Genomic DNA, 24,116 nt, shown 5'->3' on the forward strand with positions numbered 1-24,116 from the left:
TTTTAAGCTGCTATGCTTCATCCATTCAGATTATTTTTTTAAAAAAAAATCAGTATAATGTAGATAATATTCAAACACATTCATTCAAGAAAATGGCTCAGTTAACTGTAAACGGGGAGACACATCCATTTTTAGTTATGTAACAACGGTCTGGGTGTGCTTGCTCTTAAAACTGAGGCATGTATTATGCGTACTGCTCTATATACACAACTCTGTATAAAAGGATAATACCTGTAATAATGGTGACAGTATTGCCACTACCAGTGTGAAACAAATCCATGCATCTCCTTTCCCTCTGTGACTGTATTTCAGAAAGATCAGGTATACTGTACCCTGGTGTTTCACCAGTTGCACAAGTCGCCCAAATACAGTATTTAATTTGGACTGGTCACCAGCCCACCAGTGTACCCTTCCAGATTGATTTATTTAACACACACACACACATACACACACACACAGAGGTAGACCACGTTTGTTACGTTTTTCAATCTAGTTTCCAAGTGTCTTGCAACTGAACCTTTTATAGAGAAAGTAAAACACAGAACAAAAGCCTTGTAAGCAATTCGACTGGGTCTTCGGAGACCTGACAGAATAGACTCGACGGCATATTATGATGGTTATTATTCAGCACTTATTATTCAGGATCGGAAAACGGCCATGTCCACTCGCAGAAAGAAACATCATGTGAATTATTCTCTTCCCCTCCTACCCCCATGAAGCCCAGCCCAAGGCAGACTCCGATGTAACTCGGCGACAAACGGCCAGCCTCAGGAAATAATATTGACGTAGGGCCGCGGTTCATTCTCCTGTGGTTGACCACAACCGGAGGCGTAAGCAAAGTAACTTCGGATCCGCGACCAGTACTCCTTTCAAGCAAAACACCTCAGGCATCTTCCCCCCCCCTCACCCGCCAACCCATCCCCGAGGTCGCGACATGGAAGTCTTGCTCTATTTCCCCACAGACCGAGAGGGGTGACCCAAAAGCTCTCGTTTCCCCCTCATGGGGGTTCCTCAGAGAAAGCGAAACCACCTCCCTCTCAGGAAAGCCCCCTCCAAGTCCCCGCTTCCTTTCCTTACGCGACCCCCCGCCTCACCGTGTAGTTCTCCACCAGCTCGGAACCGAGGACGCGGACCCTTTTCGGAGGCTCTTCGCCTTCCTCCCCGGTCCCTACAGCCTCCATGTCGACCACCACCACCACGGGCGGGGAGCAAGAAAGGTTGTTGGGGGGGGAGTTCGTGTGGGGTGGACGAAAGGGCGCTGTTGTTGCTGCTGCTGCTGCTGCTGCTGCTGAGGGAAGTGTTTGGCGCGATTCGCTCACTCGGCCGCTTTTCGCAGGCGAGCTCCGGGCGCGGCGGCGGCAGAGCCACCTCCCTCCGGACCGGCCGCTGCCAACACAGCCCCGGCCGTCATTGCCGCCATGTTTGATTTCACCCCGCCTGCCTCTGTAATCCTTTGGCTGGCGAGCCAGCCAGCGTTGGGAGGAGGGAAAAAAGGAAGAGGGAGGCCCCAACGGACCACAACAACTTCATTCGTAGCTGTGGAGGAGGAGGAGGAGGAGGAGGAGGCAGCGACGGCGGCACGGCAGGACCGGGGCGGCCGAGGTCGTTTCGGATCAGAAAAGACGAGCGAGGAGGCCACGTATTGGCATTTGCGAGCGATTTTAGTGTAGCCTACAGCAAAGGGGGACTGGGAGTCAAGGAGACCTGCATTCAGATCCCCGCTTGGCTATAGAAACTCACGGGGGAGGGGTTGGCACTGGTTTAAAAACCATCCCTTAAAAGATCCGATCTGGGAAACCCTAAGATCGCTCCGTCTGCATCGACTTGAAAGCCAGTAACGGTTTTTTTGTTGTTGTTCCTGGTGGTCGCCATTATTTCATCTGTAGAATCGAGTTTTCGGGTTATTTTGACCCTCCCTTTTCCTCCGCTGCGGGTGAGAAGACTAGATCGATGATCCACCCCGGAAAGCCATCGACCAACAGCCTTACTCTCCCAGTGTAGTCACTGTCCGGCAGTAACGTCTCCCTGCCGTTTCTCCTCTGAGAAAAGGGGAAAAAAAGGAAAACACGACAGCGAAAGCAGCACTTTATTTATTTATTTATTTATTTATTTATTTATTTATTTATTTATTTATTTATTTATTTATTTATTTATTTGCCCCTTGTGATTAGAACAGAAGAAGCACTGTGCTGGATCATGCTGTGATCCATGATGGATCGCACCTAGTTATCCAGTGGCCCGTTCATTCTTCATTCAGCAGTTCACTCCAAATGTTTTCCCACAAGTGGGACATGAGTACAAGGGCGTTTGCCTGTCGACCAGCAACGGAGGCATGAACAAATACTGTAAAGGAGGGCCAGTGTGGTCCTTGTGCACCATCCAAAGACAGGGAGGATTTTACCTTTATTAGATAATAGAAGTATCACAAGTAATATCTAGCTTTTTGTTGCTGCAGGAATCTTCATCAGGCTGGGCGTTACAGAGGCAGGGGTAGTGCAAGTGAAGAGAAATACTAATCCTGACTTTGAAGGGAATGTATATTCAGGTTGAAAAGAAAAGAAAAGAGCCTGGTGTCATCTTAAAAGCGAAAGGGATCTGAAGGAGTGGGCAATGAGTGGTCCACGAAAGCTTAAAGGTAAAGGTTCCCCTTGACAATTTTTGTCCAGTCGTGTTCAACTCTAGGGGGCGGTACTCATCCCTGTTTCCAAGCCATAGAACCAGCGTTTTGTCCAAAGACAATCTTCCGTGGTCACATGACCAGTGCAACTTAGACACGGAACGCTGCTACCTTCCCACCCAGGTGGTCCCTATTAATCTACTCGTATTTGCATGCTGTCGAACTGCTAGGTTGGCGGGAGCTGGGACAAAGCGACGGGAGCTCACTCCGTCATGTGGATTTGATCTTACAACTGCTTGGTCTTCTGACCCTGCAGCACAGGCTTCTGCGGTTTAGCCCACAGCGCCACCACATCCCTTCCCCATTGAAGCTTATACCCATTCAAATTTCTTGGTCTTTAAGGTGCCATTGTGGTTGGTTTTGCAGCAGCAGGCTAACAAGACTGGATATACAGTATGGCCTAAATATTGTACCCCATGTGTCTGAAGAAATGTAATCCATGAAAGCTTTTACTAAAATTTATTAGTTTTTAAAGTGCCAGAATACTTTTGTTTTTCAATCAATACTACAACAAGCTAAATATGTGACTACACAGTGAGGGAAATGTGGAATCATTCACTGAAGTCACAACAGATAATTTACCATGTTTCTCTGAAAATAAGACAGGGTTTTATATTAATTTCTGCTCTAAAAAACACATAAGGACTTATTTTCAGGGGATTTTTTTTTTCATGTACAACAATCTACATTTATTCAAATACAGTCATGTCTTTTTCTGGTTGCTACACAGTGGTGAAGGGCAGGGCTTTACTTAACTGGGGTTATTTTTTGGGTAGGGCTTATATTACAATCATCCTGAAAAATCATGCTAGGACTTATTTTCAGGTTAGGTCTTATTTTCGGGGAAACGGTAGGTCTGTGTGATTTACAGGGCCACACAGAAAACAGGAGAAGCCCCCCCCCCTTTTGCTGCCTGCTTGCTAGCAGTTCTAGATACAACCCTCTTACAAGGAACTGCCTTAAACAAAATAGTTAAAAGACTTATTCATTCCATTTCCTCATATAGTTACTTTATTATCTTTTTTTAAAAAAAATCTAAAAGCTTCATTCTTCAGCTTTAAAACACAAAAGACAGGAGGGCTGCCCCTTGAAGAGAAGTTGTGAAAAAGAGAGTCTTGGTGGAGGATATGTGCTGGTGCTGCCGTGTATGTGCTTTTATGTGCATGCGCACAGCTTGTTCTCTTGAGGGAAGAGGCAACATGGAAGGTACTTTGGCAAAGCATGCATTCAGCTTGTCCTCTCTTTCTGTATTGGTTCAAGTTATTACACATCTGAACCAATGTGAAAGGATGTGTATTTTAAGAAATAGAATCTTCACTGGTAGAGGAGAAAAACTATGGATGGGGGGAATTCCAGGCTAATTTGCATTTCTCAATGCGTTGTGTGATGAATGGGGGGAAATGCAAAATTGGTCAATCTCAAATAGGTAGAATTTCCTGCAATTTTTTTACTGCTATGGTCACTCCCTAACATAGCTAGCTCCTGAAAACATTCTGGAAATATATTAATTCTGAATATTAACACAGGAAATTGACCAATTTTTCAAGCCATCCAGATTGGCTACCATTACTTTACAGTATATCCAAGTTGCAAACTGCACGATTTATTCAACATTCTCCTGCATCTCCTACCATTCAGTTTCAATAGATTCCTGGTTTATGAAACAAGGGGAAAATCCTCTTTCCATTTCTCCACACTTTTAGCAACTTTATATACCTGTTCAAAAACTGAGCCTCAGACATTGTAACTTTAGAGGTATTAGTAATTTTTTGCATTCTTTTTTAAAAATTTTCAAAAATTGTGCCGTGGCTCCAAATATGTGGTATGGTCACTGCCTTCATTTTAAGAAAAATTTTTGCAGTGGAATTTTTAATAATTCTATCTCTGTTGGTCGTTGTGGGTTTTCTGGATTCTTTGGCTGTGTTCTTAAGGTTTTTCTTCTTCCTAATGTTTCGCCAGCCTCTGTGGCCGGCATCTTCAGAGGACAGGAATCAGAACTCTGTACTCTGTCTGTACCAGAGTACAGACAGAATTCTGACTCCTGTCCTCTGAAGATGCTGGTCACAGAGACTGGCAAAACATTAGGAAGAAGAAAAACCTTAAGAACATGGCCAAACAACCCGGAAAACCCACAACAACCATCGGATCCCAGCCGTGAAAGCCTTCGAGAACAAATTCCATCTCTCATGCAGTTATGAATTTTAGTAGAGGCCCTGCTTTGGAATTTGAAAGACACTGTCCCATAACGTAGGGGTTATCACTGTGGCTGAAAGATCAAATGGATTACAGTGGCCTGACAGAGTAGTTTAGTATTATCTTGACATTTTAGGATATGATTCAGTGTATTTTACAACAGCCCTGTAAAGCCATCCCCCATTCAGACTACGGAGGACAGTCAATGAGGAAGTAGGAGAACTTAGAGTAGCAACTCCTTATCACAGTGAAGCAATGGAGAGAGAAGACCTTTTAAGCAGAAAGAGAACATTTGTTAATGATTTATTATTGTTCTTGCTGATGTTAGGTGAGGCACCCTGGCAGTATTGTCACTAAATGAGCAGACTAATGCTGGCCAGTATAAATAAATGAGGGAAATATATCCATGGCAAGTGATCTTGCCTATTGTTTGTCTACCTCTGATGAGTTCAAAACCAAGGAAAGGCTACATTCATTTTTGTAAAATTTTTGGGTAGCTTTCCCAAGGTGTATGCAACCTAGCTGAACAGAGGAGGGCGCTTTCAACCAGTGGAGGGGGAGAAAGAGATTGTCTTTTTTGGAATAGAACATAATCTCAATACCTAGGTCTGTCCCTGAATGATATAATGTGACAGAGCAAATTGTTTTGCCAAAGGTAAGAATTTAACTGGTTCACACTAGTGCTTGCATGAATTCAGTCAGTCGAACCATACTGGTCATCACTTGGTACAATTCTCCATTTGAAGACTTCCTTCATGTTTCTGAGGCATAGCTTTTTGAAAGCTTCCCCTGATAGTGAAGACTGTTTTCAGGCAAACAACAAACAATGTGAGGTGGATCATTGGAGCGAGTGGTTGTACTGTAAATATGCCTCTTAGCTGTTAAAGTGCCTGGTTGTAAGCACACCAGGCCCACATTCCAGTTGCTGGTACTGTAGTACCCATGTGAAATCTTGGAAAATGTTCCTTGAAAAGACAGGTCTTCCTGTAGGACATTCTGAAAGTTCTGCTGATAGGGAAAAGGGGGTGCATGTTTCAGCATACACTCGTTTTGCTGTCGCCTCTCAGTTATGTGGGTGGATGGGCGAAAACAGAGCTAAAGGCAGCAAATATGGACCATAATATCCAACATTCTACCCAGGTGTCATCTAATTCTTGAATAAGCATAAGTGTAGCAAGAATCAGATTGTCCTTCAGTTCTGCGTTGACTAAAGTAAAACAAAAACATCAGTGGAATCAGGATGTGGCTTTGGAAATGTCAGCTGTAACAAACTTTGAATACCTCCCCTTAAGACAGGGTGAAGAAACTTGCTTGGAATGAAGAGCATAGCCTTTCGTGGGTGTTTCTGTGCTGGACTGGGTCGTGATCAGCAATTCCTGACTGACATATTTAGGGCTGATAGCCTGCTATATAAGTGGAGCTTGAAGGGACAGAAAGCTGGCAAAGACTGGAAGTTAGTCTGTTATACTTTATCACTCGGGACAAGCTCCTGACCAAAAATAAGTAATTATGGATGATATTTACAAAGCAGCAGTAAGTAGGATTTTCTTAAATCTTGGTAGGAACATTATTAGCCTAGGGCTTAGTACTGACTTAGCATGCCTAGGATTATGCTTACTTGGTATAGTATTAATATTTAGTGTTATGCTACAAACATGTAGTGATGGTTACTTATTATTCATTATGTATGTTAAATGTAATAATGTAAAATCTAATACTTTGATTTTTTTTCATGTGGCACACAGATATGTTATACATTGTAAGTTTCTTTTTCAAGTAATGGCTTGTATAAATGAATTGGAAGATTGTGTCAGTGAAGTTCTACTTGGTGTTTTTGTGAAAGTCTAAATTTGCATTGTAGTACAATCTCTTGCAAAGATAGATGTGTTTTGATGGCTTTAGGGATGCTTAATTGTGAATAAGACTCAACTTTGAAAAGTAATTCACCATCTATTTTGTATTTTTATTATTATAGACAATGCAACCGTTTGTTCTTTACATATTAACACACACATTTTCAGAAATTTTCTTTATAAATTGAATATTTTTTGCAGAATCAATCTATATCCTTCTGCCATTTGTGATCAACAAAGAGATTAACTTAGAACAAAGTATTTATATTTTTTTCCAACCCATATGCAGTAAAATGTATTACAGAGTAATACATTTACTATGATGAATGACAGAAAAGGACCTCAAATGCCAATTATTTAAACTTCAAGAACGTTTGGCTGAATTATGAGTTTAGTACAAAAAGTAAGCAAAAGGTGTAATTGGAGAAATTAATAACAGTAATAGAAATACCCTGACTAATTTTTTAACAGAGGTGTACAAACAGTTCTTGCTGTTTAATTCGGTGTAATCTTCAGTGGTTGACTGTTACTGAGAAACTCGAGTAGGACATATGGAGAAGGAGGATTCCTGCTCTTGCATGTGATAGTAAGAACTAAGCTCCCAAAAGGTTTAAACTGCTGCTTTATGTTGTGAATAATCCACCAAGGCAAAATGTCAGTTATAGACCATTGGTCTAAACTGAGGAGGCTTCTTTTTTTGAGATAATAATGTGCTAGATCACAACCCTGGGAATATTTTCTGCACTCTTGTTTGCCTGCCATGAAAAGGGGAGTTTTTATTATCTCAGATTTAGGGGAAGATTTAGGGAGATATGGCACTGACAGGAGGTGGCTTAAAAGCTCCTCTGCTTGTGTGTGATAGATGCAATCAATAACAGGTTCCTCCTTCCTTCCAAGTAAAAAACCCAAACAAGTGTGTTTTCTCTGCACATCTACAGTTAAAGTAGCATCCTTAATCCTAAAATGCAGTGGCGATTGGATTGCAGCAGTCAGCTTTCAGGGGGAAATAGAATTAACTTGCATTCAGACAGAAGGTCTCTGCCTGAAATTTTAGGGTAAGGTACTGCCCCTTGCTCAGTTCATGAGTTGTACCTTAGGGAAATTTAAGATTATTGAGGTTAGGCTCATATAAAGTTCACAGAATTCTCTGTTGCTAATAATAATAAAAAAGTTTCATTTTATTTTTCAATGCAGTAAAGTACTTTTGCTGTTGTTATTTTTAAAATTCATCTTTGCAACAACTGTGATGGAAGTCACAGGTATTCCTGTGTTGTACACTGAGAATTAAAGCCATTACTTTAGTTGTGCTCTTTATCAATAGTCTTAGGAGCAAAATTCTTGTGTTACCCATTTTGTCTCCTGAAGTACTTTACAGGGAGTTATTTCAGGGTCACCTTAGCCTAGAGTGGCTCATTATACCTCTTTATTTAGTTTACACCAGCTGTATTCCAGTTTCCCCTCAAGAATTCAGGATAGTTCATTTGATCTTTACCACAATCCTGTAAATTAGGCTAGGCTGAAAAATGTGACTTGCCAAATGCACTCAGTTAGGTTTATGGATGAGTGAGAATCTTGAATCAGATCTCTCTTGTCCAACAATGTATGTCTTCTGAGCACTCTGTGTAAAAAGCCAAGAATCAGAGAATCTAGCTAGAGAAAGGAGAAGAATGTTGGGTTATTCAGTCATTTATTGCAAAGCTGGTTGAACATTTAAAAATGTGCTGAATAACCTACCCACTCATTTTAAAAATGTGACTGCTCATGTGGACCAAAGGAATTCAGTGGATTTCTCACCTTGCCCACTCACATCTCTTGTGCAGAGCTAAGTTTGGAATGGTTTCCAGATGCTAGTAAATTATGCAGAGAACATTATCAGGAGCATATGTCTAGATAAAATTCTCCAATGATAAATGCCAGTGTCTGTCCATCAGCTTCTGTGAAGAATCAGAAGTGTTATCTTTCTTCTACCAGCACCTCAGTTGCTAGTGCATAAAAATAGCCAGCCTGCCAAAATAGTCAAGTTATGTAGGACGTCCACAGAAGTGACAAGAGGCATTTGTTTGCCATCTCCAGTCTCTAGCTATTCTGGATTGCTAAGGGCTTGTTTTGTTGTTGGCTCTTTTTTTTGCCATTACAATGAAAGAATGCCTCACAGCTGCTCCATTTCCATCACAGCGGCTTAGATAAATGGGCTTAGGTTTCATGATGAAATTCTCAACATGCATCTTACTGCTATTGTTATCTGTTTCCAATATAGATAAACCTCCTCATCCTCTGGATTCACTCTCTGGAGCTTTCCAGTTCTTTATAAAGGGAATGCTAACTTGCTAAGACTGTTTACTTTAATAGATGAGTACTTTTATAGGTCTGTTCCAGCTCCACAATAAACTTTACAGTTGCACACTATTTTACACATTTTATAAATAACTCAGTTTTATTTTGAAGAGATAATCAGAGCAGAAAGACAAGAGTATTTGTTCAGAGTTGCACACTATCTTACACATATTACATATACAGTGTTTATTTTGAACAGATTATCAAAGCTGAAAGACAACATTGTTTGTTCTCTTTGTCGGCATGGGGCGGGGGTGGAAATGCGAAGACTGCTGATACTACTTTATTCAGCCATGTACGAGGGCTCTACAGAACTTAGAATTATTTGACCATGCCTTGGAGATTGAAAAACGTAAGAGTTGCAATTTGCATTAGGTCAGATGAAGGCTTAGCAGCAGTAGAGAAAGCACATCAGCTAAGGCTAGGTTTGGCTAAGTAAAATTTGGCTGAAGAAGTTGATCTTGAAAAGGGGTGTAAAGAAGGAAACAGAATGGCTTACTGAATAAATGGAAGATGTTTCATGTACAGGAAACCACATGAAGAAAGTTCAGTATCTCCTATTGTCTAGTGGCCACTGTCCCCCCTCATCCAATTACCAACCTGAGTGGAGGGGTAGTGGCCACCAGACAATAGATACTTAATGTTTGACGAACAACAGAAGAGTTAAAAAGAAGACAAGAAAAGCTCTGAAGCAGCCATTCTGATCTTATTTTTTTAAAGCTATGGCCATAAGGACAATATGAAAGAAATAAAGGTTAAACCGGGATTGTCACATAACAAACCTTATCAGATGGTGTGTAAAGAACTGTTTCGAGTGGGGGGGGTGACTCTTACCACTAAGAGTGAGGTTCACAGTTTGGGTGTACATCTGGACCCGGCGCTCACCATGGAGACCCAGGTGTCGTCAGTGGTCCGTTCCACACATTTCCACCTTCAGTGGATTGCCCATTTGCATCCCTATCTTTATTTATTTATTTATTTATTTATTTATTTATTTATTTATTTATTTATTTATTTATTTATTTATTTATTTATTTATTTATTTATTTATTTATTTTCAAAACTATTAGGAAATGGGGAAGGGATACAGAAGGTAAAGGGCAATGGAAAGGGTGGAAAAAGGGGTTTTGAGTATAAGAGAATATCAAATGTATAATCATTCAATCTTTTCATATTAAGTATATAAACATATAATCTATTCATATTCCAATAAAAGCTCATCTTTCTTCTTCTTCTTCTTTTTCTTCTTCTAGCTATTTGTCTATGTATTTACCCCTTTAGCTTTCAACTTACAATTATAACACAGCTTACATCTAAGTTATTCCAACACCATCAGAACACCAAGACCAATTGTGAAATATATCCTCTCTTTCCCCCTCCTTTTGTCTTGAAAGTACACTCGACAGGTCTAAAATAGTATATATTCTGTTCACTTCTCCCTTTTTCTCCATGTGCTTCTTTTTTGTGTGTGACTCAGTTTTCTTCCGTATTTTGAAAGGGGGAACAACCCCTAAAGCAGTAATTCTCTTTTCAACCTCAATTTTCTTAGCTGTTATGGCTACATAGCTTAGTGGGTAACACACCATCCCATTTGTATTATCTGGTATTGTTTTCAATTTACCCGGCTCTGGCATTTCTCTTAGGTATGATTTAACCTCTGCTATTTTCTCTTCCTTAGGATCTTTAATAAGATCTTGTATCTGGTCAAGACGATAAATTACCTGCGCAAATCCTTCCAACACTGTCCTTTGAAAGGAGATTTTCCAATCTAACCATTGATCTCTATTTTCCCCAGGGAGAAGTTCCATTTTTCCAATATATCTCCTTTCTCTATATAAAAAATACTCTTCAATTCCCACTCTTTTATCCCTCACTTAGAATTCCCTCTCCCCTTTGCCCACATATACATATTGTATAAGTAACCCTCAAGACCAATATTTCACATTAAAACTATTGCAGTGTTAACAATAAAGTAGCAGGGAAACTCAAACAAAAAGATGGAATTTAAAACATGAGTCTCTCAAGTGTTCTTATAGTCCAATCCCTTTTCTCGTTGCCAGCCACCAAACCAGAAGATGTTCTTTTCTCTTCTCAAGATTTATTTTTACCTTCACCCAGCCGGGCTATGTTATCAGAGTGCCATTTAAATCATTAGTTCAGTTCAAACGCAGCTCACAGTCTATTTTTTTACTTCCAAAGGCTTCCTTCTCCTCCCCCAAACAGGGAGGGCCAACAATCAGAGTCCCAGCAAATGTGTTTTCCACAGCAAACAGAGTCCCACACAGTCTAAGAATTGTATATCCAAAAGGAGAGAAGGTCCAAAGTGTACAGCTTACAGCAGATTTTATTCTCTCAAAGCCTGTCCAGTGTCCAGAAGTTTTTCCCTTAATAAAAACACAAGCTGTTTCTGCCTGGCTGTTCTCTTAAAATCCACACGACCTTGATCAGCTTAATTACGAGCTGACATGCTAAATACGCCGCTCCTCCTTATCTCATTTCTGTCATAAATTTTCACACAATCACTTGTTCTTCATTTTAATGGGGTTTTTCATAGAACAAGGGCTCCCACTTACTTTATTTATATTTTTGCCGTGCTTCTTGTTCTCTTATTCTCGGCGCTGAAGCTGTCCTGGTTTGTTGCCAAAAATGGTGCCATCTTCAGTCTGTGCTAATGTGAATTTCCAGAAGAAAGAAAAATCGAGTTGCTGCCCAATCTTCTAACTTCTGCGGCTCACACAAGCTTCAGGAGGGTCTCTTCTGACCCCCCTAAATTTCCCCCATTCCTAGGAGGATCCCAGACTGAAGCGGTTCTAGTTTCTCCGGGAGCTATTCCCAAGAGCTGCTAGTTTCACCAGGACGAAGCTCCTCCTCCCCATCTTGATGTGGGGGCGCTCACCACTTTGTTCTATGTGCTCATAGTCTCAAGATCAGACTACTGTAATGCACTCTACATGGGACTGCCTTTGAGACTGACGCAGAAGCTTCAGATGGTACAGAATGCGGCAGCCAGTCTTCTTACTGGGGTGAAAAGATACCATCATATTTCCTCCACTCTGGCCACATTGTGTTGGGTGCCCATTCATTTCTGTGTTGATTTCAAAATTCTTACAATTACCGATAAAGCCCTAAACGATTTAGGACCTCAATTTCTGGCAGAGCACCTTCTCCCACCCAGTTCTGCCAGAGTCACTCATTCCAGCCAGGCCAGGCAGCTGAGGGGCCTAACGCCAAGGGAGGTCCGGAAGGAAAGAAGGAGGAAACGGGCCTTCTCGGCAGTGGCTCCTCACCTTTGGAACAACTTGCCAGTGGAGATGTGCTTGGCTCCCTCTCTGGGTGTTTTCAGGAATAAACTTTAAACCTGGCTATTCGGGCAGGCTTTCCCTCTTGCCGTATCTTAATTTCTTATGCTCTCGCCACCTTGGATCTATAATATATGTTTATTGTTTTTAAATTCGTAAACTGCCCAGAGTAAACCTTTGGTCTAGATAGGTGGGAAAGAAATCCAATAAATAAATAAATAAATATTTATTTATGGCCTCCTTCAAATTTGTGTCAGGGCCCCTCAAGGAGGCCATAGGGCCTTGTTGAGAACGGCTGCCGAATAAGGGCCCATCTCATCTAGCATCTCTTTTTTTGCCATAACAGTCAAGCAGGTTCCTCTGGAAAGCTGACAAGAAAGGCCTCATAGCCTCAGACCTCAGCTGGTGCTCCCCAGCATATGATATTCAGTGGAGTACTACCTTTTGAATCCCTCAGGTGTTGAATATCCATCATGAATAGTTATTGCAGATTTAGGCCTCCTATTAAGCAGGGTGAAATGTCTTGCTGAGGCAGTGGATGCCAGATTGTGTGTGAAAGAAGCACGAAGGGCAGTCCTCTGGCCGTTTCTCCTGAATCCTCTGGTGGTCCCCCTATGTTTAGGTGTTTTATGTTGTAATCCAGTGTAAGACTCAATTGTCAGTCTAGTCAGTTTCTTCATGTGGAATGGGGGGCAGAAGGGGGTCATTTCCTCAGGTAACCTTGAGCCATTACCAAAACTATGTCCTCCATTAATTTACCACATTCTTCTTTAAAACTAAGCTAGTGGCCACTGATCATCATGTCATGTGGTAGCAAATTCCAGTTGTATCGTATGAAAATGTACTGAATTTAGTCTCTGTTCAATCTTTCTCTTTTTAATTAATTTCACTGGAGTAGCTCAAATTCTATTATAAGAGAGAGAGAGCAAGCAAAAATGAGTGTAGGAAATGGAAGAAGAGAAGTAGTCAGGAAAGACATGAAGTAATCGGGAAAGAAAGGCCTTGATTTCAAAGGAAAGATGAGCCTGTGTCAGAACACCATAGTTTAAGGATGTGGAAAGGAATTTATATAGCAGATGTTCTAAATAGACTGCAGGAGATACTGAGGAAGAGGTTGATATTGAATGACACCTAGAAAAGTGGGTAAATAGAAACAGAGGAGGAGGGTGGATCTTAGAAATGATGAGTCAAAGATGGGAAACAAATTAGACAATATTTAGTGTTGTGGTCTTTTGAGACAGGAGTATTGTAGAATCTCCAAAAGTGACACAGACATATAGCTGTCATATAGGTCTCTGTTGGTGGAGCCAGAAGTTGGGAGTTCAATTCCCCACTGTGCCTCCTTGAGAAGGGCTGGACTCAATGATCCATAGGGATCCTTCCAGCTCTGCAGTTCAAAGATGATGATGATTGCAGGTGGTTGCTTTTGCATGTGGCAGTCTGTTGAATTTGCTTCACTGAACTGTGTGACTACACAGCTTCTCTCCCATTCAAAACAGGAGCAATATATCGTCCACAATCCCAGGGAGGTTTGAGCAGGTGTCTCCCCTGAGAGCCCAAGATCTCACTGATCTTCCTGCTGTACACTTGCTTTCATCAATGGGAGAATGATTGGGAAAATGCATGCAGAAAGATGTACACATTTTGTAGAAGAAGTGCCCCACAATTTCATATAGACTTGAATTGGAGTACGTTTTGAGATAAAAATTGAAACATCTTAATTAGCATGAATTTGGTGGACATACTCATTATTATGGAGTTGTCTATATCCCGAGTAAACCATTGATCTGGTCTGGGGAGGATCAGGCTGGAAATTACTGTATTGCCCATCATGCAAAATCACCAGCTTCAGTTACCAGTTGGCCCATCAGGAGATTTGTGTGTGCCATACTAGTGCATGTGCATGGCAGCTGTAAAGAGGTTCTTCATATGTGCAGAAGGTGGAGACTGGTTGGGTCTACAGAATGTGATACCGTGTATAATTGAACGAGGGCAACCTGGGTACGGTAGTTCCTGGTTACACTACTCTATGAAATTTAGGAAAGACTGCTCTTTAAGATGCACTGATGCTGCAGCAAGTGCAGTATGCGGCCGCTAGACTGGCAGGAACTCCTTTCATAGTCCATGTGACACTGCTTCTAAAAGAATTGCATTGGCTGCTAATATGCATTTGATCTGAGTTCTAGCTGTGATGATAACCCATCACTCCCTAAACTGCTTGGAACCTGGATGCTTTAGGGACCAACTCTCCCTATATTCAACCTGTCCAATTATTGTCTACTGGAAGGGGGACTCCTCTCTGTCCTTCTATGGAGATAGGGGAGCACTTTCTTGTCTATAGCAATAGCTCCTCAGTTATGGAATATTCTCCCCTTACTAAAACTCCCAGAAGCCTTCATTATTAGCTGTATTGGCCAAGATTTCTGGGAGTCCTAGAACATCTGGAGACCCACGGTTGTCAAGAACTGCCTTAGAGGCTTAACTGGAGCTGGGTTAAAACAAGGTTCTCCGCTGAGGCTTTTGGAGATTAAGGATTCTTAGTTTAATGTACAATATGGAGGTTTCAATGGTTTTAAAACATTGCATTGTTTTTCACTGTTTTTATATTGTGCTCAGGGTAGAGTGGAATATAAATATCCTCAATAAATTTAAAAATACCACAAGATAGCTTTGACTTTGAACTTCCCCCGTCTGAGATTATCAGAAGCTATTTGGGTTTAAGCATAAGTAAAGTGGGCAGGCACATTCCTTTCTACAAGCAGCTTTTAAATAAAAGTATTACCAATATCTTTTTCAAAAGTAAAATTGCTAGATGAGAGCTGGGGAATGTTTTTGCTTTCATAAATGTTATATTAAATCTCCGAAAATCCCTTATCACTGGAAGATCTAGCATGGTTTTATCACAATTTGCCTGGCAAGATTTACAGACAAATAGTGATTTGTTTGTTGCTATTCTATATGTGTATCATAATATCTAACTTCTTATAAACTAATAATATTAATTATTTGTCTTCTTTCTTATAAAAAACAAGTGGCAATGCTGTCTTGAAGTAGAAAACCCCTTTCAATCCCTTCTACCTTGATTTCAACATAAATTGCCTTTGGAAATGATTTTTACTTGTTAAGTATGACTAATGACTTGATGGATATCATTTAGTTACCAAAACTGGATTACAAAATCTGCAAGAACCTGCTACTGTGTAACTGAGTTTGGCATGTAACAAATAAATTGTATGACTCAACATGTGATATCATTAAGGAGATGTTGGGAAAATGTTATCACATCATTGGGGCAGAATGATCTATCAGTGTAGATGAGTGTAGTATATATCTATATATAGAAATAATCATATGCATACTGTATGACTGATGAGTATTTTTTAAATAACAGGTCGAACAGTTGACTGAAGAACAAAAAAATGGTAAGTCTATGCCATTTATTTTCCCAGTTTTCTCAAAAAGGGGTAATTCACCCCATTATCCACTTGAATTTGAGACAAAAATCTTGAGATTTAGCCAATGGAAAGGAATGCATAGGTAAAACAGAATAATTTTTATTTAAATAAAAATGTATGTGCTATATTTCCTAATAAAATAAACACAAACCAGTTCACAAAAAAACTGCTGTCATTCCCTTCTTCTGGGGGGCACCCGGGGACTGTGCAGCTTGCCCAAGGCCACACAGGCTGGCTGTTCTTGCAAGAGGCACAGTGGGGGACTCCTTACATCTGGCTCTGCAGCCAGATACCTAAACCACTGAGCTATCCAGCCACCTTAGTAGTGTATATAAAACACAATAAAAACTGTCCAGATATCTAGAATTCATGCCATACCTTTAAAACTAATAGGATAAAACAATTCAACATACACACAGGGAGACAGAAACATTTGGTGAAATGAAAACATCTGGCAGCTCGCTGGAAGCTTGAAAGAGAGCCGGTGAACCTCCCTAGAGAAAGGGTGCCACAATGTATTTTATTTATTTTGTTTTATTAATTACATTTATACCCCCCATCCAGTGCTGAGGCACTACTCCAAATCATTTCTGCAGATGCCTTTCTCTGGACCTTGGATGACTGTCCTGCCCCTAAATTGAAAAGAAAATGATGCTAAAAAGGTCCCCTGTATGCTCTGGGATATGGGGTGTTTCAAAAAATAATTTTGCTATATTTCCCCCAGGCCTATTGTAGGCAATAGGGGAACATTTTTCAAAAACTGTTTTGTGACCCATTTGAGGGCAGAGCACCCTTCTAGCCCTAGAGCACACCTGAGAATCAGAAAACATGGCAAAATTGGCACCCATTTCCTTGAGGGCAGGAGGGACCCCTCTTTAAAAATGTATATAAATAAAAGAAAGGTGACATGGGGAGTTCATATTGTTGGAGAACTACACTGGGGCTGTAGATTGGACTTGGTCCATCACTGCTATGTACTAATCTTTATCAGGATGTCGCATTTTATGCTCCCACTTTAATCAGACATAATGGCCAAAATCCTGTTGGGAAAAACTGCACTCATTAAGGTAATTGTGCAGGTGGTTTTCACTTGTAGCTTGCTATCCATCACACTGCTGGCCAGGCAGTGATTTATGGAACTAGGGCATGGAGGGGAGCATAATAGACAGAGAGCAATGAGGCAGGATGGCTTGCAGGGTAGGATTGTGGACGATATTTTCATTTTTTTAAAGCAGATAGAGGAGTAGGTGTCCATTCCATATGGGGAATATAGCACTCTGGGCACAGCAGAGGAGAGCATTCTTGATGGCTAGTGATTTATTGTCCCCTCAAGGAGAGTCTCATTTTATGTGTTTTTAATTTAAAATGAGTACAATCCAGTTTAACATCTATTTCTACTTCTGACAGTAAGGTATAAACTGTATCCAAAGATTGAGAAAATGTTGCAGTTTGTTTTCAAGTTCAGCCAGCTGTATTAAGTATTGTGTGAAATCCACAGTGATCGTGTGTGAATTCAGTGAGCTTTTTGAGCTTTATTGGTCCCATTTATACTGGAGAGATAATCAATTTAATATTAGTTGAAGAAAAGAATAGAATGCTACTGGGTGTTTTCTGTCAATCATGGTCGGAATCTGTTGTCTGCAGTCAGTTAGCTTTGAAGCTTTCTTGCTGTTAATTTCCAGCAAAGGGAAACACTATTTCTCTTTCTGTCTCCTTCAGAATTCAAGGCGGCTTTTGACATCTTTGTCCTGGGTGCAGAGGATGGATGCATCAGCACAAAAGAGCTGGGAAAAGTGATGAGAATGCTGGGGCAGAATCCTACCCCCGAGGAGCTGCAGGAGATGATTGACGAAGTAGATGAAGATGGTGAGCTTTTTCTTCTGGATGGTCGTTGATAACTGGGGAAGGAATGTGTTGAAACAAGCATGTCATTTTGTTTGTATGGAGCAGAAATAAGGAAGTAGAATTGTCCCGTGTGCCCTTACATGCATTTGATGTCACAGTTTGTTGAAGAAGTGGCTGAAACATTAGTAGCCTTCCCCCCACCCACCTTCATCTTCTTTTTTTAAATTCTTTTATTCATTTTCCATTAGGTAAGATCATAGGGAAGAGGATTTGGATCAGGATATTGGGGTAAATACAAAATACAGAATGTGATAGAGAGCAGTATATACAATTATTACATTTGTCGATATTGTTTTCTTACTAAGCTTACTTCACACTTATCTTACCATTTTTTTCTAAGTCTTTAAAATCTAAAATTATATCTTATATTTTCTTTCTCATAATTTTAACCCATTCATGTCCCCCTAACCTTCATCCAAGGTTCCCGAGCCCTGCTATTAGGCAGAGAGGAGCCTAAGGGTATCATGACATGACAGCTGTCATTAAAGTGCAATTAAAGTTTGCTATTCTGCTGCTACGAGTATGAGGGTTTTTTGGGGGGAGGGGATTTCTTCATGTGCCAAAATAATTTGCCTTGCTTTGGGTACTGTGCACTTGATGTGGGTGGATGGAGGGTGAACACTGGCCAAGACTTAATGTGGATGGTAACAATTTACATAAGTATCACATTAGGAGCAAAATTTTGACATTAGCAGGTTCAGCTTCTCCCAGTATTGTAAATGGGCCTTATTTCATAATGCTTTGAAATTTTGCATACAGAAAGTCATTCAATTTGACAAATAAGTTACCTTAGATTTCTCTTTCTTCTTGATTTATTGGCAGGAAGCGGCACTGTAGATTTTGATGAGTTCTTAGTTATGATGGTGAGATGTATGAAGGATGACAGCAAAGGAAAGTCTGAAGAGGAACTTTCAGATCTCTTCAGAATGTTTGATAAGTAAGTGTGTTGCGTCGATCATGGAGGAAGACAGAGATGAGGAATGGGTATTCTTCTATATGTTGTTGGGCTGCAACTCCCACGATCTCTCACCATTGGGTTTGTTGGCTAGGGCTAGTGAGGGTTGTAGTCCAGTAACATCTGAAACACATTCTCCACCCCAACTTAGAGAGTTATGAAGTTGAGCCAATGTGCTTCTCAAACCCCTCGTTTACCCTTGGATTACTAGGAACAAGAATGATGCAACTACGCTGCTGCTGTTGTTGGTACATGCCATAAAGTCATCTCCAGCCCATGGTGACCCTATCAGTGAGCTGTCTCCAAAAAATTTTCCTGTCCTCAAAACCCCACTCAGTTCTCAAAACTCAAGTCTGTGTCTTCCTTTAGTCAATCCATCTTGTATTTGGCCTTCCTTTTTTCCTGCTGCCTTCAACCTTTCCCAGCATTATTATTTTTCCTGAAAATCTTCCCTTCTCATAATGTCCCCAAAGTAAGATAGCCCCAGTTTCAATATTTTCCCTCCAGATCAGGTTCATGCTGAATTTGCTCTATGACCCACATGTTTCTCTTTCTGGCAGTCCAGGGTACCCACAAAGCTCTCCTCCAGCACCATGTTTCAAATGAATCTTTTTTTTCCTGTCAGTTTTCTTTACTGTCCAGCTTTTACGGCCATACATGGTGATCGGTAACACAAATTATCTTGGTCTTGGTCTCCAATGACACATCCTTACATTTGATGATCTTTTCTAATTCCATCTTTGCTGCTCTTCTGAGTCTTAGTCTTCTTCTGACTTCTTACATGCCATCTCTCTTTGGATTGATGATTTAACCAAGATATACAAAATATCTTACCTATTTCAAATTCTTTATTCTCAGCGTTAAAGTTGTATAGTTCTGTAGGCATGATTTTGGTCTTCTTAATGTTCAACTGCAGTCCTGCTTTGGAATAATAATCATAAAATAATGAAGTCATCAAGTCTAACCCCGTTTAATGCAGGAATACAAATCAAAGGATATCTACAAGGTGGTTGTCTAAATTTCTCTTGAATACCTCCAGTGTTGGAACACTCACTATCTCTTGAGGTAATTGATTCCATTGCTGTACTGCTCTAACAGTTAGGAAGTTTATTCTGATATTCAACTGAAATCTGGCTTCCTTTAACTTCAGCCCATTGTTGCATGTCCTGTACTCTCGGATGATTGGGAAGAGATCCTGCCCCTCCTTTATTTTACAGTCTTTCAAGTATTTAAAAAGTGCTATCATATCTCCCCTTAGTCTTTTTTTCTCAAGGCTAAACATGCCCAGTTCTTTCAGTCTTTCCTCATAGGGCTTGGTTTCCAGCCCCCTGATCATCGTCACCCTCCTCTGAACTTGTTCCAGTTTGTTAGCATCCATCTTAAAGTGTGGTGTCTAGAACTGGACACAATACTCAAGGTGAGGCCTAACCAGTGGTGAATAGAGCAGAACTAGTACTTCACAGGATTTGGAGACTATACTTCTGATAATGCAGCCTAAAATAGCATTTGCCTTTTTTGTAGCCACATCATGCTGTTGGCTCATATTTAGCTTGTGATCTATGACGATTCCAAGATCCTTCTCACTCGTCATATTGAGGAGCCAGGTATTCCCCATCTTCAATGTTTGGTTTATTTTCCTAGATTAAGCATTTTGCATTTTGCTCTGTTAAATTTCATTCTGTTGTTTTCAGTGCTCAAGCCTATCCAGCTCATTCTGAATTTTGTTTCTGTCTTCCAGGGTATTAGCTATTCCACCCAATTTTGTGTCATCTGCAAATTTTAACAGCTCCACTAAGTTATCTTTCGGTTACTTCCCATTTGATTCTTTATAAAGCTCACAGCTTTCACAAACCCTATAATTAAGTTTGTAAGTCAAGGTTCCACTGTATCCCTTGAAATACAGTCGTGCCCTGCTGGACGATTACCCCGCTCTATGACGAATCCGCTTAACGTTGACGTTTTTGCAATCACTTTTGTGATCGCAAAACGATGTTTAGATAGGGGAATTTCGCTTCACGTTGATCCGTTTCCTGCTTCAGGAACCAATTTTTCACTTTACAACAATCAGCAAACAGCTGATCGCTGGGGTTCAAAATGGCTGCCAGCTGTAGAAAAATCCCCCCCGCTGTTTTCAGGACTGTTTTTTCACTAGACAGGCACCAAAAATGGCCACTGTATGGAGGATCTTCTCTAGACAAGCAGGTACTTAGCCCATTGGAACACATTGAACAGTTTTCAATGCATTTCAATGGGTTTTTTTTATTTCGTTTGATGACGATTTCGCTCTACAGAGATTTCGCTGGAACAAATTAACGTCATCAAGCGAGGCACCACTGTACTGTATGAAGAACGGTAACATGCATTTTTTCTTATTCCTCATTATGGATGACAGACAACAGAGTATAGTCACTTCACTGAAATGCAGAAAGATTCTTGTCTCTTCAAGATGTTTGGGACTTTAACTCCCAAAAGTCCCAGCTAGTATAACCATTCATAAGTGATCATGAGAGTTGTAGACCAAATCATTTGCAGGCAGAAAAGCTTGCTGTTCCTTTGTAATGTGATATGTGGTGAGAATTGCTCAATAAATACTTGTGGTGCTAGAAACAGTGGAGTTAAAATATAAAGCAATAATTACAGCTGAAAGCACTGTTGATGTTAGAGACAGTCGATAGTCTTTTGGGATTGGGAAAAAGTTTTTCTTCTCTGATAATGGACTAACTTTAGTATCTGTTATTGCCTTTGATTTATTGCAGCAAAAGTAACAAAGAGTCTGATGGCACATTAAAGACTAACAAATTTTATTTGATGTAAGCTTTCTGTAGATTATAACCCACTTTGTCCAATAAAGGGCATAATCCAATAAGGGATAGAATTCTTTTTTTAATAAACTCTTTTTTTATAAGAAATGCAGATGGGTACATTGACCTGGATGAATTAAAGCTCATGCTACAGGCTACAGGAGAAACCATAACTGAAGATGACATTGAGGAGCTGATGAGAGATGGAGACAAAAATAACGATGGCAAGATTGACTATGATGGTGAGTGACCACAGGTGTGTGTTGTTTGGCATATGAACAATGATGCTTTCAGGTGGTAAAACTACTTTTTAAAACAATTAAAAATGTGTATATATTTAAGATCACCACGGGGTGCAAAACTCAGAGTCACATTGTAAAGGTCAAAGTTATTCCTTCCAGCTAACTAAACTAGGGAGAATTCAAGTGTGTTGTACATACACTGGTCTTGGAATTAAATCACATTCTTTCTGCATAATAGTCCTCTTCCTTAAGGAGGTAGCATCTGATGATTCTTCCAGAGAGGGGAACACAGGACAACACAGTATGAGAGTAAAGTCTTGGTACTACAAAGATCTGTCAAAATCAGTGGTGCTAGAACTACTTAACTCTACGCATATTGGATTTTAGCCATTGTGTCTTTAAATATGCAGGCTGAGATATGATGACACAGTGATTTTCATTTAGAAAGTAGTACAGAGTAAATTCATAAACTGTGCTTTATAGAAGGCAGCCAATAGACACATGGTGCGCATAAGCAAAATTTACTTTTGAGGAGGATGGTTGTGAGAGAAGGGAGGCTTAATGGTAGAAGAATCCCCTGCATGGAGCAACAGGCATAGGACAGGGAAGGAAACAGTGAGGGGTTGAATTTTGCTTTACTTTTCCAAATGTTACTTTATCCCACAAGCATTTCCATTTTTCTTTTTCTGGCAGAATTCCTGGAATTCATGAAAGGTGTTGAGTAAACCTGAACTTTCTGGAAGATCAAGCGCATCTTTGAACACCCACCTTTAATTTCATCTTGAGTCATTTCATCAGTTCTGTTTCCTTTGTTCTTTGCATGGCATCATGTGCTGAACATGGTGAACATCAGGAAAATACAAAAGCATCTCTTAAGTGCCTCAAACGGTCAATCTATGGGTATTTATTTAGTTGGGTTACTGGAATTCTATTATTGCTTTTAGTTCCATTGATCATAATGTATGAATTAAGAGTTACAGTGAATAGTTAGGCTTGAATGACTGTTGAGACATTTAAGAATAAGAACATTTAAGCCAAATATTCTGATCTAAGAATAGAACATCCAAGCTCTTCTTTTCTGTACCTCATCCCTGACGAATGTTATATGTGGAATACAGTGTCTGTAAAAAAATTGTATCTTTTTTTGGAATGCTAATAAAAGTATTAGAAAACCAGAGCGTTTGTTAGTGATCTAGGCTAGTGTTTGTTCTTGATGGTTTTATTGAACATAATCAACCTATCATGCATTGCTGAGGCAGGCTTTTCAAGACCTTCATTTTAAATTCTGCTATTTAGTGAATACATAGAGACTGTATTATCTGAGGTTCCCTGAATGCCCCAGTTCTGCACCCAGCCAGTATCAGGAATCTGTCTTAAGCAAAGCACGAATTTAGAAAAGTTGGAAAACTGGTGCTAATAGAAGGAGAGTGGTTCTTCAAAATAAATAAATAAAATAAATAAAATGTAAAAGCGCCACTGCTGAATCTGCAGCGGAAATGGACACTATAGTCCAAGAGCAAAAGGGCACAATTCAACTCATCCTGCCCACCACTGTTTTTTTAAAAATTTATTTATTTATTTATTTATTTATTTATTTATTTATTTATTTATTTATTTATTTATTTATTTAATATCCTGCCTATCTAGTCCGTTAAGACCACTCTAGGCGGCTTTCTCCACAGAATAATATATTTACACTAATTATACATGAGTTCACATATACTTGGTTGTCATCCATCAGCTTCTTTCTCCCCCAGCCCCATAGCTTTTTAACTAAAGGTGTATGTTAACATCTTTAAAAACAAGTGCTGCTCTTCTTGAGAATCAGCTGATAGATTGGAAGACTGTGTCATGTATTTCCAAGCCCTAAAGCAGGCTCCGTAATATCCTTATATAAGTGCTAAAGTTCTCGTTGATTTCACATTGAACTCACATTTATTCATCTTGGTCTTAAATGACCATGGGCACAAAAGATTAGATTCCCACGTATACTGCACTGCCAGATGGGTCTGATAAATAAAAACAAGCCTGTTTCCAGAGTAACAGCAAATGTGTCTTCTAATATAGTAGTTTGGCTACAGGGCTGTTTATTTTCTCCCACATCCATTTTCCAGGCAAAAAACAACAACACTGAAAACAAAACCTGGACACAAATGAAAGGGATAACATATTGCTGTATCTACTAGACAGCATCTTTTGTGAGAGGCATAATAGGAGACTTAGGAGAGATCATCATCCTTTGCACAGAGACCACTGCTCGCAAACAAAATGAAATGATGAATCATTCTCTATTTTCTTCCAATGTTACAACTTTCCCGGGAGCCAATGCAACATGTAACTTCATCACCTGCTCGGATCAGGCCAGCAAAAAGAGATACAAGTTTGGTCTCGGAGTGTTGATG

The 24,116-nt window shown here is 40.1% G+C and overlaps 2 protein-coding genes across 7 annotated transcripts in view; one reads left to right on the plus strand and one right to left on the minus strand.

Moving 5' to 3' along the window:
- NISCH (nischarin) overlaps window positions 1-1,329 on the minus strand; it is a 51,719-nt gene extending 50,390 nt beyond the window's left edge. For all 3 annotated transcript variants that reach the window (XR_013541734.1, XM_020796712.3, XM_020796711.3), the window contains exon 1: window positions 1,095-1,329. Coding sequence is in view for 2 of the 3 variants with exons in the window: in XM_020796712.3 (XP_020652371.3) it covers window positions 1,095-1,181 (87 nt within the window). In the remaining variant the exon portion in view is untranslated. The remainder of the gene's footprint in view (window positions 1-1,094) is intronic.
- Window positions 1,330-1,528: 199 nt separating this feature from the next.
- TNNC1 (troponin C1, slow skeletal and cardiac type) lies at window positions 1,529-22,889 on the plus strand. 4 transcript variants are annotated; one of them, XM_078385457.1, is made up of 7 exons: window positions 1,899-2,635; window positions 6,163-6,403; window positions 15,748-15,778; window positions 17,531-17,677; window positions 18,539-18,653; window positions 21,578-21,714; window positions 22,408-22,889. In XM_078385457.1, the coding sequence occupies exons 2-7, from the start codon at window positions 6,380-6,382 to the stop codon at window positions 22,437-22,439; spliced, it is 486 nt and encodes a 161-aa protein (XP_078241583.1). In that variant the 5' UTR covers window positions 1,899-2,635; window positions 6,163-6,379; the 3' UTR covers window positions 22,440-22,889. The 4 variants fall into 4 exon arrangements, with proteins under 4 accessions (XP_072845871.1, XP_078241583.1, XP_020652375.1 ...); XM_020796716.3 differs by having other exon boundaries at window positions 2,114-2,635; window positions 6,167-6,403; window positions 21,578-21,728; XM_078385458.1 differs by having other exon boundaries at window positions 2,114-2,635; window positions 6,167-6,403.
- Window positions 22,890-24,116: the final 1,227 nt, after the last annotated feature.

The sequence above is a fragment of the Pogona vitticeps genome, chromosome 2, assembly GCF_051106095.1.
Source record: "Pogona vitticeps strain Pit_001003342236 chromosome 2, PviZW2.1, whole genome shotgun sequence".
Taxonomy (NCBI): Eukaryota; Metazoa; Chordata; class Lepidosauria; order Squamata; family Agamidae; genus Pogona; species Pogona vitticeps.